Source organism: Aotus nancymaae, unplaced genomic scaffold (genome assembly GCF_030222135.1).
Source record: "Aotus nancymaae isolate 86718 unplaced genomic scaffold, 86718_ANA_hifiasm-v0.15.2.pri h1tg000008l, whole genome shotgun sequence".
NCBI lineage: Eukaryota > Metazoa > Chordata > Mammalia > Primates > Aotidae > Aotus > Aotus nancymaae.
Genome location: NW_026988419.1, coordinates 60,334,647 through 60,352,076, shown reverse-complemented (window position 1 = coordinate 60,352,076; position 17,430 = coordinate 60,334,647). Strand labels below are relative to the sequence as shown.

Genomic DNA, 17,430 nt, shown 5'->3' with positions numbered 1-17,430 from the left:
TGGATTAGTGGTTGCCAAGGGCTGTGGGGAAGGGAGACTGGAGAGTAACTTTAACGACTATAAAGTTTCCTTTTGGAGTAATAAAATTGTTTTTTTTTTTTTTTTTTTTTGAGACGGAGTCTCGCTCTTGTTACCCAATCTGGAGTGCAATGGCGCAATCTCGGCTCACCGCAACCTCCGCCTCCTGGGTTCAAGCAATTCTCCTGCCTCAGCCTCCTAAGTAGCTGGGATTACAGGCATGCGCCACCATGCCCAGCTAATTTTTTGTATTTTTAGTAGAGACGGGGTTTCACCATGTTGACCAGGATGGTCTCGATCTCTTGACCTTGTGATCCACCCGCCTCGGCCTCCCAAAGTGCTGGGATTACAGGCGTGAGCCACCGCGCCCGGCCCAATAAAATTGTTTTGCAATTAGAGATGTTGGTTGTAAAATATCATGAATATACTAAATGCCACAGAATTGTTCACTTTTAATGGTTAATCTTATGTATATTTTACCTCAGTTTGAATTTTTATTGATTGATTGATTGATTGAGGTAGGATCTTGCTCTGTTACCCAGACTGGAGTGCAGTGGTGTGATACTGTCTCACTGCAGCCTCAAACTCTTGGGCTCAAACAATCCTCCTGTCTCAGCCGCCAGAGTAGGTGGTACTACAGGCATGCACCACTGTGCCTGGCTAATTTTTTAAAACTTTTGTAGAGACAGTCTCACTATGTTGCCCAGAATAGCCTTGAACTCCTGGGCTCAACTTATTCTCTCGTGTTGCCTCCTAAAGTGTTTGGATTATAGTTATGAACAACTGCACCCAGCCTCACCTCAATTTTTAAAAAATTTGAAGATTTGAGAAAAATTATGTATATACTTGAGAAAGTTCTAGTATCCAGGGTACAAAAGGAATATGTACAACTCAATAACGTAAGAACAAACAACACATTAAAAAAAAAATGGCCCAGAGATTTGAACAGATACTTTACCAAAAAAGATATGAGTGGCCAATAAGCACATAATTTTCTGTTTCTTTACAATCTTTTTCCTCCTTTTAGTTTATTGTTTTCTAATAGCCTGTCTTTTATTCATGAATCCAATCCTGCTGTTTCCAGTCTGCTGTTAAACCCATCCAGTGAGTTCTTAATTTCAGAATATGTGTTTTGGTTCTAGAATGTTCAATCTATTTTAAAAAATATATTTCAATTCCATGTTGAAATTATCCATGCTTTCCATATTTTCCTCTGACTTAACAAATGTCTCACAGGGGAAACTAGCCTTGCATTTGGACTCTTCCAGTTTCTTATAGGTCACAACAGCTCTGTGTGACTGTCAAAAGCTCTACTGGTTTCTCTTTCTCTTACTAGTGTTATCTTTGTGCCTGGGGGTCAGGCCTACAGGTGAAGAAAACAAAGACAATTGTTAGCTCACCTAGAGAGGGTTCTTACCCTTCTAGAATTTTAGTTCATCTATTCTTCCTTGTTCTACAACTCTCTGATATCTTTAAAAATATAATTTTGCAATTTATCCATTTTATTTTCTAATTGTTGCAGCAAAAACATTGGACTACTGCAAATTAATATAAACTGCTTATATAAGTTAAAGTCTTCATTAAACAAAATAATAGCAAACTAAATCTAAGAAAATATAAAATGATACATCACAACCAAGCTGGGTTTATTTCATGCATATATGATTGGTTTAACATATAAAAATCAATCAGTGTAATTCAGTACATTGACAGAAAAGGGAAAAAAATTATGATTATCTTAATAGATGTAAAAACATAAAATTCTACATATAGTTGTGAAAAAACCTCAGCAAACTAGGATAGAAGGAAACTGCTTAAATTTGTTAAAGAGAATCTACTTTTTAATACTACAGAAAACATTGTACTTAATGGTTGAAATTGTTTACTCTAAACAATTAGAGTACTAATTATACTGGAGGTTCCCAACCAGTCCAACAACAAAATGGAATTAAGGATAGAGGAAGTAATAAAACTGAATTATTTGCATTCCTAGTTAAGCATGATTAAAAAATGAAATTTAAAAGACATTCCCTTTACCATAGCATCAAAACCTATCAAATACCTGGTATTCTTTGATGTGGAAATTCTACTTTCTAACTACATCTCCCTATCTAATATACATGTCTTCTAGCAGGTATCAATAATTATTAAGATGCATTTTGTTTTATTCCTACATCATTAAAAGCACAATTGCCTGCTGTTTTTTTTTTTTTGCAGATAGAGGACCTACTGAGTTCAGTGATTAAAGTCATGAAATAGTCACACAGGTCACTGTGTCTAAATATAGCAGTTATTACTTTATAATGTAGTTATTACTATGGTATTTATTACTCTGTGATGTAGTTATTACTCTGTGATGACTCAAATGCCTTCTTAAGACACTTGTATTAAGTTCAAAATGTATGACAAATATTTATCACAGCACATTGATCAAATTCTGATACATTCAAAGGCAGAAAAGGTTAACAATTGCTCAGAAATTCATACAAGCTTATAGTGACTATTTTGCTGTCACCTATTAGTGTCAACATTTATAAAATAACAGGTATTAATTTCACAGGATCATAGAATGTGTATGATGCTCCACTTACTGTAGGAGCATATGAAAACCATATCCACCTGAAGGTTGGGGAAATAAACTTTAGTATTAAAGAGGCTGGGTGCAGTGGCTCATGCCTATAATCCTGGGAGGCTGAAGCAGATGGATCATGAGGTCAGGAGTTCAAGACCAGCCTGGCCAACCTGGTGAAATTAGCTGGCTTTGGTGGGTCGTGCTTGTAATTCCAGCTACTCAGGAGGCTGAGGCAGGAGAATTTCTTGAACTGGGACCCAGGAGGCAGAGGCTGCAGTGAAGTGAAATCACATGACTGCACTCCAGCCTGGGCTACAGACTGAGACTCAGTCTAAAAAAAAAAAAAAAGTATTATTATAGAATAGATAGCCCCTCTCAGTGAATCTGTACTGATGTGTTAGCAGTATTTTTGTGTTCCTCCCATACTTCCTCTTAGGAGTGGATGAAATCTTGTTCCTCTAGCTCTAAGTGAGGCCAGTGGCTGGGGCTTGCTTCTGTCCCAATCCTGTTTCAAAGTGGGCTTCCAGCAATATCTCTTATGGTCCTTGTGCTTACCCCTCATGGGGCAGTCCCCAGCCTAGTATTAGTGAATACACTTAGAATCAAACTGCCATTTGTTTCCTGCATAACAGAAGGAGGGAGTAAGAAAGTAAATAGTGTTAACATTAAATTCCATTTGTTCCAAGATTATAGATTAAAATAATCGATGTAAATTTAAGAACTAACTGAAAACTCTTAGAAGAACACATAGGAGAAAGTCTTTGTGAACTTAGAAAACTGTTTCTTAAATATGACACCAAAAATATAAGTAACGAAATTTAAAAAATGAATCACACTTCATAAAACTTTTTGTGCTTAAAGAACACCATCAAGAAAAAGATAACCCACAAAATGAGAGAAAATGTTTGCAAATTACATATCTGACAAGCGATTTGTATCCAGAGTATATTTAAAAAAAACTCTTACAACTCAATAACAAAAAGATCATTCTATTAAAAATTGGCCACAGATTTGAGCAGATATTTCTCCAAAGAAGATATACAAATATCCAGTAAACACATTGGATGCTCAAAATCCTTAGTCATTAGGGAAATACAAATCAAAACCATAATGAAATACCACTTCATACCAACTAGGATAGCTATAATAAAAAACCAGAAGATAACAAGTGTTGGCAAAGATATGGAGGAATTCAAACTCTCATACCTTGCTGCTGGCAACATAAAATGGTGTAACAGTTTGGCAGTTGCTAAAAAGTTAAGCAGTTACCAAATGACCATTAATTTCACTTCTAAGTAGTTACCCAGGAAGAATTGAAAACATACGTCTACATACAAATTTGTATACAAATGTTTACAGCAGTGGTATTATTTTATTTAGAAACAGGGTCCTGCTGTGTTGTCCAGGCTGGTCTTGAACTCCTGGCCTCAAGCAATCCTCCTGCCTCAGCCTCTCAAAGTGCTGAGCTTACAGGTGTAAGCCTCTGTGCCTGGCCTACAACAGCATTATTGATAATAGCTAAAAGATGAAAATTATCCAATATCCATTAACAGATTAATGGATGTGATACACACACAAAAAATGTGATACATTCATCAAGTGGAATATCATTTGGACATAAAAAAATGAAATCTGACACATGCTACACTATGGATGACATTTTGAAAACATTATGCTAAGTGACAGAAGCCAGACACAACAGGTCACATTTCGTGTGATTTGTGATTTCACTTATATGAAATGCCAAGAATGGGCAAATCCATGGAGACAGAAAGCAGATTAGTGGTTGTCAGAGGTTGTGGGGAGAGAGGCATAAGAGTGACTACTAATGTGCACAGGGTTTTTTGGGGGGGGTTATAAAATGTTCTGGAATTAGATAGTGATGATGGTTGCACACCTTTGTGAATATTCTAAAAAACCACTGAATAGTACACTTTAAAAAATTAACCAGTATTTATTCTGAAAAGTAACTATATGTTTCAAATAACAGATATTACCTTCCAATATAATCTCTAGGCATACTTTGTAGTTACAAATCATGTTTTAGAAAAATATTTCCGTGCTCACTTCGGCAGCACATATACTAAAATTGGAACGATACAGAGAAGATTAGCATGGCCCCTGCACAAGGATGACACACAAATTCGTGAAGCGTTCCATAAAAAAAAAAAAAAAGAAAAGAAAAACATTTTCAGGCCAGGCATGGTGGCTCAAGCCTGTAATCTCAGCACTTTGGGAGACCGAAAAGGGTGGATCACAAGGTCAGGAGTTCAAGACCAGCCTGACCAACATGGTGAAACCCTGTCTCTATTTAAGAAAGAAAGAAAAAAAGAAAATCATTTCCAGCAGTCTGTGCAGAATTTATTTATATTCCATCACCGGCTATGATTGCACTTGGCAGCAGGAACTTCAAATTATCCTGCTGCAATCTTTAAGACTGCTGTGAAAGGTGTACTTTCACAAACACTGAGTACTGTGTACAGCAGCCGCAGGTCTGATGTCAGAGTGATCTTAAATGAAACCTTTGACATGGTGGAGCTGGTATGAGCAGAGAACCTATGCCAACTCCAAGTAGCCCCACTTCTTCATGAATTGTACACTTTGAAAGGGTGAATTTTATGGCATATGGATCAGAGCTAAATAAAGGTATTATATTATAAAAAAAAGCGGTAAGGCTTAATCTTTTAGAAAGAATAAACTATATTACCTGAGTTTGAATAAAAAACTCCTGACCTCATATCAAAGATGATTACATGAAATTATCCTTTTATGTTTTAAGTTGGCATAAAATGTTTGCAGGTTGTATACATCTATATATAATGATTTCCTTTTTAACTTTAAAAATTAACTGACCAATTTTCCTTAATTGAGCTTTCTCATGTTGAAGCCAACTGTTTTCCAAATAATACTGAATACAACTTTCAAATTCCTTTGGGTTATATTTGGAAACCAGGATGGGAGTAAAGGGATCCAGGGCATCAAATCTTTCCTTTTCCAGCAACTCCTGGGGCAGATAGGCTTTCCGGGGCTTAAAGAGAGATCCAATCTGGTTCAAAGTCAACACAATGGCACCTCCATGCCAATCCTTTTTTATCATTTTCCTTAGGTTCTGAACAAGTACTAATTCCTCTGGGGCAATCGGGCTTTCATCTTCTTTTCAGAGTGATCCTTTCCCAAAGAGCATTGATTCCATTCACGGCCAACAGGAGGTGAAAAACACCCAAAGAATTTTGCCTCTAGCTCTTTGAGCACAATTCCAACTCCATCTGTGGCTTTCCTCACCCGTGTTTTGCCCTTTGGGAGAGACAGTGGATTGCAGTGTTACCAGATGCCTTCTCTCGTTATTGCATGTTACACATTCAGTGTCTTTTTTTTTTGGAGACAAAGTCTCACTCGGTTGTCCAAGCTGGAGTGTAGTGACGTGATCTCAGCTCACTGAAACCTCCACCTCCTGGGTTCAAGCAATTCTCCTGCCTCAGCCTCCCGAGTAGCTAGGACTATAGGTACATCCCACCCTGGCTGGCTAATTTTTATGTTTTTAGTAGAGATGGGGTTTCCCTACATTGGCCAGGCTGGTCTCGAACTCCTGACCTCATGATCTGCCCGCCTTGACCTCCCAAAGTCCTGGGATTACAGGCATGAGCTATCATGCCTGGCCTCAAGAATTGTTATTCTTTCTTTTTTTTTTTTTTTGAGACGGAGTCTTGCTCTGTTGCCAGGCTGGAGTGCAGTGACCCAATCTTGGCTCACTGCAACCTCCACCTCCCATGTTCAAGCGATTCTCCTGCCTGAGCCTCCTGCGTAGCTGGGACTACAGGCATGTGCCACCACACCCAGCTAACTTTTGTATTTTTAGTAGAGATAGGGTTGCACCATATTGGCCAGAATGGTCTTATTCTCTTGACCTCATGATCCACCAGCCCCAGCCTCCCAAGTGCTGGGATTACAGGCATGAACCACCAAGCCCGGCCAAAAATTGTTACTCTTAAAGTGGATCAGAACGCAAAGACACATATGAAAAATTCTGACCTCAGAATCCAAGTTTTTTTTTTCATTTACCCCTTTTATCAGACAGCTTGCATTAATTCAGATCTTCTTGGCCTCACTATTCTCCTGTTCCAGCCACTGCTACCAGGACTGTTCTGTGTGGACTCTGTGCTGACAAGACCTGCCAAGTCAACAGTATTTCACATACATCATGTTGCTCTGAGTCCTCCTTGCTTCCTGTCCACTGATGTCAAGGTGAATTCTGCCTTGGGCAATCTGGAAATTCAGGAAAGATTACGTTCTAGAGTGAACCTTTGAGGAGTGTCAGATAAGAGCTGAGGAATGATAAATTCTTCCCAACCCATCTCACACATGCTGTCTGGAGGTGTGGTTATGTGGTTTTTCAGAGGTGTGACCATGAGATTAAGCATTTTGTTGCACTTACTGGTGACCAGCTTGATGTCACATCCTCATGTTGACTTTCCTTCTGGATCTGCTTCACTCTGCTTACCCTTCATTTTTGCTCTCTGAGATTTCACTCCTTGCCAAGGAGGTAGTATATAAGCTTTTGCCTCAGGCTCTCCTTTTGGGGGAATCCAAGCTAAAACATCTCTCAATCTTTTATAACAATTTTGAACACATTGCATTTGACAGCAATTTTTAGTGACTGGATTTTAGTGAGTCTTTCCAAAGCACTCAAACTTTTTAAAAGAAAAAGCAAACTTTTAAGCACATTTCATGGGTTAATGTCATAAATATAATTACAATAACACACATAACTGGCAAGAAGAGGTTTAGAAATCACACACTAGGCCCTTGCTAGGTATATAGCCCACGAGTATGCTGGAGAGAAGTCATGAGCTTGCAGATTAATTTTGTTTGGTTTGTGCAGTATTTTAAGATTTGAATTAAGGGCTGTCATTTAAAAATTGGAACATTTAACACAAATCAAGATTTCTATCATTAAAAAAATTGCAAGACCTGGCAACATTAGACTCATAGAAATGGACTCCACACAGGTATGGGGAAGTCTAGGCCTGCTAAGGGATACTAATACTAGGAAATTGGACGTCATCTTATGTAGTCTCACAGTAAAAACTGAGGAATGAGCTGAGATTGCTTTGTACTAGTTGTACCTGGTGAAGAGGAGGCACTTAGCGTCTTTAGAACCAGGGAAGTATAAAATTCCCTATAACACGGCAAAATTGAGTAGCCCATGTCGGGATGAATATCACTCTGCATAACAGGTAACAGCATCCTTGTAAGAATTTGTAAACCCTGTGCCTCCAGCATGCTATGTTGTTCCCTGCATTTTTAGGATCATCTCTGTGCATTTCATATACTTTTCTATTAGAAATGTTTCCCATCCTGTTAGTGTCTTTTTATCACTTTCCTGCTTCACAATACAAATAATACAAATTGGTGTCAGAAGTGAGACTAATATAAAGACTCCAGACCTTAATTGCTAGGTTAATTTGAAGGAGACATAGATAAACTGCAGGAGAAAATATGATCCTGGAATGCCAGTGTAGCAATAGGACCACCCTTGGCAGAGGGGATTGTAAATGGTTTGTAGATAAAAATGGAAAATTGTTTCAATGGACTGTGTCCATTACCACCTTGATTAATTATGGGAAGTCTGGCATACCAGACTGAAAGAGATAATAATCTGTAAATGGGCAGATTTACAATTTCCTGGTTACTTTTATTAGCTCTAGCTAGGGTGACAATATCTCCTGTTTTGCTCAGAATAGGTTTGGTTTGTGCCTATTGTCCAGACATAATGATTATTAGTATCTCCTTTCACTTTCAAAAGTGTCTGGATTTGGACAATAAATTTAAATGATCACTCCAGAGGGGCAGAGGCACTCAAGACTTTCTATAGAAATTGAAACAGGAAACTACTGGATCTTGCATCCAGCTGGTAGGACAGACCAAGACAAACTCTGGGAATGAGACATTTGGGATGTTCTATTAGGTGTGGCAGTGAGGCTGAAGGACCTTTTCAAATCCACACTGGATTCAGCACATCTTCAACCACATGTTGTGTAATAGCTGAGGTTTTAGACGAGGTAGGGGTTAGGAATTCCTTTAATTCTCATTGGCTTTGCTCTTTAAAGAGAGGGAGATAGATTAGAGACAGGAAAATTAAGTATTATAGTGGCTTTTAAAGTGTAATTCTTTTAACATGCTTTAACTAGTCTTCTTGCTCTAACAGATTAAAAACTTGAAATGCTGTGCCTTTGGTGCTTGTGCTTTTCAAAAACACAAGTGGTATTTAGAATAGGATTTAAAAATGGTTGTCTACTTGAGCACATACTCTTGTAGGAGAAAATAAAAAATACTCAGTTGAGCCATAAAACATTTATTGCTACAGAGCATTTGCTAGTAAATGTTCTACAGCAAAAAAAAAAAAAAAAAAAAAAAAAAAAAAAAAAAAAAATTGATAAATTGGTAAATAATTTTCTTTTGAAAATTTCACTTAAGAGGTCAATTTATGGATGCACATTACCTGGGCAGGTAGAGTATCCTGAGTATGAATTTGACTTTCACTAACTGTATCTTTATGAACTTAGTTAACTAACTTTAGAAGTTTCATTATGTCCATGGTGATCCAAGGTTTTAAAGTACATAAAACTAAAATAGGTTCAAGGCATTAACTAGGTAAAAGTAGGTATTGACTAGCTTTAGACGTAATTTAGATATACTACTTTAGACATGAAGTACTTTTGATATAATTTTATTCAGTATATGATCCTTCTGAACTGAGATAAGATGGGAAGGGCTGGCAACATGCCTAGAGCTTCTCCGAGGTTGTAAGTCTTGGGAAGAAACAAATTTGAGTCTGTTAATATTTGTACCTTTGGCTGGGTGTGGTGGCTCACTCCTGCAATCTCAGCACTTTGGGAGACTGAAGAGGGAGAAATGCTTGAGCTCAGGAGTCTGAGAACAGCCTGGGCAAGAGACCCTGTCTCTCTGTCTCTCTATTTATTTATTTATAGATATATAAATAAATTTCTTTTAAACTGTGGAAGATTTTGGCTGGGCACTTGTAATCCCAGTACTTTGGGAGGCCAAGGTGGGTGGATCACTTGAGGTCAGGAGTTTGAGACTAGCCTGGCCAATATGGTGAAACCCCATTTTTGTACCAGAAATACAAAAATTAGCTGAGCATGATGGCGTATACCAGCACGAGAATCTCTTGAACCCAGGAGGCAGAGGCTGGAGTGAGCTGAGATTGCACCACTGCATTCCAGCCTGGGCAACAAAGCAAGACTGTCTCAAAATAAATAAAAATAAAAATAAAAAGTGCAGAAGATTTCACTATGTCATCAAAAAGATATACACATAAAAAATAAACATATGAAAATGTGCTTACCATCATTAGTCAAAAGGGAAATGTCAATTTAAACCACATTGAGATGCTGCTACCTATTAGAATGTCTAAAATTTGTTTTTAAATCCTGAGTCCTGAAATCTTAAAAAAGAATTTCATATATATATACACACATACAATTAAAAAGACTGGCCATACCAAGTGGTGGCAAAGATATGGAGCAACTCAAACTCTCATATACTGATAATGTGAATAGAAAGTGGTACAGCCATTTTGGAAAACCAGTTTGGAAACGTCTTAAAAAGTTAAGCATACACCTAACATAAGCCAGTCATTCCCTCCTCAGTATTTATTCCACATAAAGCGTATGTCCATACAAAGAATTATACCTCATAGCTTCATTTGTAGTAGCCCAAACTGTAAACAACTGAAATGTCCATCAAAAGGCAACAGTATAAACAAACTGTAGTCATATCCATACAATGGAGATTACTCCACAATAAAAAGAAATGAACTATTGATACAAGCAATACATATGATTCTCCAAATAACTGTACTGAAAGCAACCAGAAAATAAAAATACTGTTTTATTTCATTTCTATACAATTCTAGAAAATGCAAACTAATCTGAATTTACAGAAATAAATCCGAGGTTGTCTTGGGAAGTGGGAACAGGATAGGAGCGGGGGATCACAAAGGAGCAGGAGAAAGAAAATAAAAAAAAGCAGCAGGAGAAAACTTTTTTGGGTAATGGGTATGTCCATTATCTTGATTGTGGTGATGGTTTCATGGCAAAACTTATCAAATTGTTAACTTTAAATATGTACAGTTTACTTTGGGAGGCCCAGGCAGGCAGATCAGTTGAGGTCAGGAGTTCAAGACCAGCCTGGTCAACATGGTGAAATCCCATCTCTACTAAAAATATAAAAATAAGCTGAGTGTGGTGGCACATATACTCCCAGCTACTCTGGAGGCTGAGGTGGGAGAATCGCTTGAACCTGACAGGTGGTGGTTGCAGTGAGCTGAGATCGCACTACTGCACTCCAGTCTAGGCAACAGAGCGAGACTCTGTCTCAAAAAAAAAAAAAGTGCAGTTTACTGTATGTCAATTATACTTCAATAAGTCTAAAAAGAAAATTTAAAGATCGCTGATAATGCTAAGTAAAATTTAATTTTATTTGCTGACATCTTTTTATAAGATTTGCCACCTTTGCAAAGTTGGTTATTCTAATTCTGAGAAAAAAAGTGTAGCCAAAATTATTTATGAAACTCAAATTCAATGTTGCCACTAATAAGGAATAACTCTAGCATCCATGAAAACAAAGAGTTACAGGAGAGTATCAGAAAAATCTTACAGGCTTTTGCTGATCTCAATCCTCCTTTTCCTTGCTATTGTCTGTTAATCTCAGTGGGTTCTACCTGAGAGCCTAGTGTCCTGAGCATGGTTTTTTTTAATGTGCCTATATAGGAGGCTGAGAGTCCTTCTCCTTTCCACCTTTACCCTTACACGTGACTCAGGTGATAATGAGGAAAGGAACGGAACCTGCAAACTTCAGCACAAATTCTAAGACACTTGAACTGAGAGTCAAAAAGAGTATAAATAAATAAATACTTCTGAAATTTTGAGCACTTCTAAAATTTAAGTATACTAATTTGCTATCACAACATATGTAGCCTAGAATACCACAGTTAGTGAGAAAAGGGTACAGCTTAATATGCTTCCATATTAGAGAAAAAAATTCACCTGATTTCACCTGTTAGCATGTTTATGATAACATGAACTCACAACCTTTAAAGAAAAAAGTTGCCTTTCTGCTTTTATTACAATGATTGCTGTGACCTCTTCTCTAGTGCCATTCTGTCTGGCTCCAGTAGTCATGTGAAACAGTGGAACACATGCTCTTAGAACCCAGGTTTGTTCCCAACTATAATTTCCATGAAAAGAATCAGGGTTCTTTGATGAGCAATTTATCCCATGTTTGAGAAAGAATAACTCAAGCCGCCGGGTGTGGTGCTCACGAGGTCAGGAGATCAAGACCATCCTGGCCAACATGGTGAAACCCTGTCTCTACTAAAAAAAAATACAAAAATAATTGGGCATGGTGGCATATGCCTGTAGTCCTAGCTGCTTAGGAAGCTGAGGCAGGAGAATTACTTGAACCCAGAAGGCAGAGGCTGCAGTGAGCCAAGATTGCACCACTGTACTCCAGCCTAGGTGACAGAGTGAGACTCTGTCAAAAAAAAAAAAAAGAACTCAAGCTGAGTTTTGGGGTATCTTAACTATTATCACAAAGAATGTTTTTGGCAGTTCCTGGGGAAGGAAGGAGGTCAAGCTGACAAGAGGGTTGCTAAGCACAAGTAGAAGCAATCTGAGTATCAACTAGAAATGATTACATACCCACCATAAATGCTAAGATAAAGAAGACTAACAACCACAAATGTTGGAGAACGTGTGGAGCAAGTGGAAGTCTCCTACATTGTTGCAGGCATGTAAAATTGTACAATCCTTTGGGGAAAAGGTCTGGGCAAACTAAATATACACCTATCCAAGGACCAAAAAATTCCATCCCTAGATACTTACCCAAGAGAAATAAAGACACATGTTCACAAAAAACTTCTCTAAGAATGTTCATAGCAGCTTTATTCATAACAGTTAAAAGCAGAAAGAGCCCAGTGCCCATCAACAGAAAGATTTAAAAAAAAAAAAAAAAAAACTGTGACATACTCATACAAAAGAGTACTCAGCAATAAAAAGAAATGAACCACTGACACATGCAACATGAATAAATCTCAAAAACATTATGTAAGCGAAAGAAGCATTACACCTTGTATAATTTTACTTATATGAAGTTTTAAAACAGGTAAATTTAACCTTTGATATAGAAGAATGAGAACAGCAGTTATACCTGAGGGGTGGGGAAGGGACAGACTGGGAGAGAGATTTAGGAAACTTTCTGAAGATGACTGCAATGTTCTAAATTTTGGTAAGGGTTTAGGTTACACAGGTGTATATGTTTGCAAACATTCAGTAAATTTATACTTAAGATCTGTGCATTTTGTTGCAGGTAAATCTTAAATCAAAAAAATATAAAAACTAAATAAATACTAAACTCTATTTAATGATATGCAGCTGAAGTATTAGGGGGACATATATATGCAACCACAATTTATTTTGAAATGCATCAAAAAGTATGCTGGATAAACAATAAAACAAGTAGAGTAAGATATAGAATCCCTGTGGTCTTTCAGTATTTACTACAAAATTCTTTCAACTTTACTGTACGTTTGAAAAATTTTCATAATAAAATGAGGGGAAAAAGACTTCAGTAGGTCTCATCTTTCTATTATATGGCCTTTGCGTGATATAAATTATTCTTTCTGCAAGATGCAGATTCGACAGCAACACAGGGACCAGAAATTAGCTCCCTGGGATTCTAAATGATGGCTGATATAGGTAAACATGGTAAGAAGATGAAAATATTTTTTAAATTAATAAGGAAGCCAAATAATAGGAAGACTAATAGGTGTTATTATCACCACAAAGGGAAAGAACCATTCAAGGACTGCTAACCACTGAAGATTACATTGTCTGTCAATTTGTGTGTGACTTGTATTTTATCCAAACTTTGTTCAAAATTTAGACATTGAATCATCAGTAAAAAACATTTATAAAGCACTTTCCCATGTACCCAGTATTATAGTTGTCCATATGCTATATATAGGATAAATTAACATGCACTGCCTTTTGAGAGCTTTGGAGGAAATTTGGTGTAAGTTTATGCCAAACAAATGTGGATATGTTTCCCACCTCTGCACTTATTAGTTGTGAGACCCTTGACCAATTAACTTCTATAAACCTCACTTTCCTCATTTGTACAAAGGGGAGAGATAATGGCAGTTCATACCTCATGTGGTTATTTTGAATATTAAATGAGACAATCCATTTTACTTATACTGTATTATGGTAACTAGCACATAGAGAGTACTCAATAAATGTATTGTTTTAAAAAAAGAACTGTAAGACACAAAACGTAATTGGTGGAAGAATGTGAAGTGCCTTAATTTGTCTAAATAGACAGTATCTCCTCACTAGGTAGCACAAATATGATATGATAGGATTTGTTTTGTTTTCTCCCAGAGTTGTCATAAACATTGTAAAAAATTAAAGAACAATAAGCTTGCTGCATTGATGCTGTGAGAATACAGAAACTTAGATCAAGGAGTGCAATGCAGAATGCACCTCTTTTCAGCTGAATGTCTGTACCTGCTGATAGAAGCTACCCTGGTTCACCTGGGCTTGCATTAAATACTCAGAATTGTTACCCATAATGTTTTGTACCTGTCACTAGTATCTGTTAAGTAGGTGAGCATGTAGCTAGAGTCTCGAATTAAAACAGTTAGGTAAAGAGGGGGTTTAGGTAGGGCAGGAAAATATATATATATTTTTTTCTTTTTCTTTTTTTTTTTGAGACAGAGTTTCGCTCTTGTTACCTAGGCTGGAGTGCAACGGCGTGATCTCGGCTCACCGCAACCTCTGATTCCTGAGTTCAAGCAATTCTCCTGCCTCAGCCTCCCGAGTAGCTGGGACTACAGGCCACACCACCATGCCCAGCTAATTTTTGTATTTTTAGTAGAGACAGGGTTTCACCATGTTGACCAGAATGGTCTCGATCTCTTGACCTTGTGATCCACCCGCCTCGCCTCCCAAAGTGCTGGGATTATAGGCATGAGCCACCACACCCGGCCTAGAAAAATATTAACTAATGTCTGGCAGGTAGCAGAATGAGCAGCTATGTGACACTCTGGTGAACTGGGAAGCATGCTTGTCTCTCGCTATGTGTGGTATCCAACTTTCCCACATTCTGTGCTATCTTCTGTATCTTTCAGCATCTTTTTACTACTTATCTTGTTAACCATCATGCAGCCTACATTCCCACATACTGTTACAACTGGCTGAAACTAAGTAGATGCAGCTTCTCCTTTTAGTTGGGGCACAGGTCTCCTGTTTGTTATACTGCCCACAACTCCTTACTATTTTTCACACAAGGTATATTTCCTGCCTGGCCTGGATGACATTTGGACCCTGGTCTAGTTAAGATTTAGGCAGAGGTGACATATTTGGGGTTTCTTAGTGTTAAGTTCTACCTAGACCAGAAATATTCTACCCTCTACTCCCAGCAAAAAAACAGCTAGGAATCTCAGATATTTTTCAAATACCTGTCAGAATAGATGAGTTCCTTACTATCATTTCATTAAAAGGAAGGTGATGACTTAAAGCAGAAGGAGAAACTCAATAATCACCTAAAAAAAAACCTCTGACATAACTGAAGTCTAAAGACATCCTGTTCTGAAACACTCTTGGAAATGGAGAATGAACATTCTGCTGTTACATAGCATTGCATCTGCTTTGAAACTCACACAACATTGGTTTCTTTCTTTCCTTTAGTACTTTCACTATCCCCTTACTGGTCTTGTTTATCAAGACGTAAGTTTACTGAGTGGGACTATTTAAATAGAGCTAGTATCTAATTGAAAGTCTGGGGCAATATCTAGCACCAGGGCAGAACAGGGAAGAATTCACATCATTCTTAACATGGCATCAAGCCAAAACTGAAGAAAAAATGGAAAGATTTTAATGTAAATCATCCAAGCTAAAAATTCCATATTTTAACCTTAAACTTGAATCAGCAATGACTTTTACTGCTGTTTCTTTCCCTTCTTTTATTGCTTGTTATTCTTTTGAGGTCGAATCAGATAAAGTGCAGAACATGCAAACTGGAAGCAACTGAATTTCTCAAACAGAAAGCACAAAGAAACATTTTCTCCCTTTACTTGGGTTGCCTTGATTTAACATTCTAAAGAATAATCCTTAAAGTTCAAAGATCATAGTTAGATCTTTCCTAACAAGGAAGAAAAAATGCTTGTTTCATAAGTAAGCCCAAAATTTTCTCTGGTTAATCAGACAACTCCCAAGCTAGTAAGAGCTCCTCCTGTGACTTTATCTACTCTTCTACAGGAAACAGAATTAGTGCAGGCAAGGGTACCTTCATTTTACTGTGTTAAGTATGAAAATATTGGCTAAACAAGATCAGAAAACTCACTAGATGAATAGAATGGTGAGATGAGACCATCCTTAGATACAGTGAGCTAAACAGGATATATATCAGAAAAAAAAATTCACTTTAGGTTTGCTTGGAATCTTTTACATTAGTCTATACAGAAACACAAATATTTAATGGGAACATCAAACCAGGAGAACAAAATCTAGGAAGAAAAGATAATTTGGGAACTAAAACCAATTCCTGATACTATATACAAATACAAAACATATATAAATACATATGTAAGATTTTAAAAAAACTGTGATGACACATTTTTGGCTCAAAATAATGTTTTCACATAACACATCTCATTTCTCATCCTTAAGCAAAGTATCGTATAGCGGATGTAAGATTTCTTTCTGCATGCTTATTTCTGTCTCTCCCTGTCCTTCTTTGCCTTAGCAATCAAAATTCCATACCATCCTTTAAGAATCATGTTAAACACCACCCCATCAATGATTTGCTCCTCAACAATTGGAATTAACCTGTTAATTCCAATTATATTTTTATATTTGCATTACTACCTAGCTCAAAGCTGCAAAACACTAAACTTCTTGAAATAGTATTCTAAAAAAACCTTAACATAAAATGAAGTCCTCACCACCTTTTATAGCAAGAGTTTAAAAAAGAAGTCATAGTCATCTGAAGTCAACACAAGACTTTTTTGTAAAAAAAAAACTGGCGAATGTGCCATGCAGATAATAAAAAGGATTGGACACAGCTGCTGGGGGTGTTTGGCTAAAAGTCTCTTAGGTTACAATTATCTCACTCTTTTCAACAGCTTCTGTTTACAGTTTCTTCTTCTTCCCCAGTGTCACATACCATCTGGTAAACATAGCAGCTGAAGACTCTGTTGGGTTTCTGCTCTATGTGTAGCACCAAGTCTCTGTCAAAGTAGACTTCATGGCTATATGTCTGTAACAAAAACACAATCGTATGCACTCTCCTTTTCACATAGCCATGTTCACTATTGTGTTACTAAAATGTCATGTACCTATGCTAGGGATCTTCAAACATAACACTTAGAAGAAAATAGTTGCTAGAAAGAGATTCATTTTTCATTATTTGTGGACATGCAGATTATTAACAAAAAAGGCATTCTACAAAATATAGAGAATAAAAAGAACTCTGGACTCAGGAGTCTAAATACCGAGATTTTATTGCCAGTGCTGCTACCATCTATCTCACTGTGTGATCATGGATGAGTTGCCAAACTTCCCAGGTTCTCCACTGATAAAACAAGACCTGGATAAAATGATGTTTATTGTTCTTTATAACTTTGACATTCTAATAATAGTTGAAATATCACATATACAAGAGTACCCTGGACTCCTACATGCTTAGATATGGTCTCTATTAAATATTTTGGGGATTTATTACAGTATTCTATTTTAAAACATTTTTCCAAACTTATA

The 17,430-nt window shown here is 37.1% G+C and overlaps 1 protein-coding gene and 1 non-coding gene across 4 annotated transcripts in view; one reads left to right on the top strand and one right to left on the bottom strand.

Annotated features, from left to right (window-relative positions):
• Positions 1-446: 446 nt before the first annotated feature.
• The window catches only part of DCAF17 (DDB1 and CUL4 associated factor 17), a 59,665-nt gene continuing 42,681 nt past the window's right edge, over positions 447-17,430 (bottom strand). For 2 of the 3 annotated variants that reach the window (XM_064373381.1, XM_064373383.1), the window contains exon 14: positions 12,530-16,930. In XM_064373381.1, the coding sequence (XP_064229451.1) occupies positions 16,790-16,930 (141 nt within the window). In that variant the 3' untranslated portion in view covers positions 12,530-16,789. Of the gene's footprint in view, positions 3,212-12,529; positions 16,931-17,430 lie in introns of those variants that run through there. The other variant, XM_064373382.1, reaches the window with a different exon arrangement.
• On the top strand, positions 4,650-4,756 carry LOC135273802 (U6 spliceosomal RNA). The gene has a single exon (XR_010341603.1). It is a non-coding gene; the product is annotated as a U6 spliceosomal RNA (small nuclear RNA).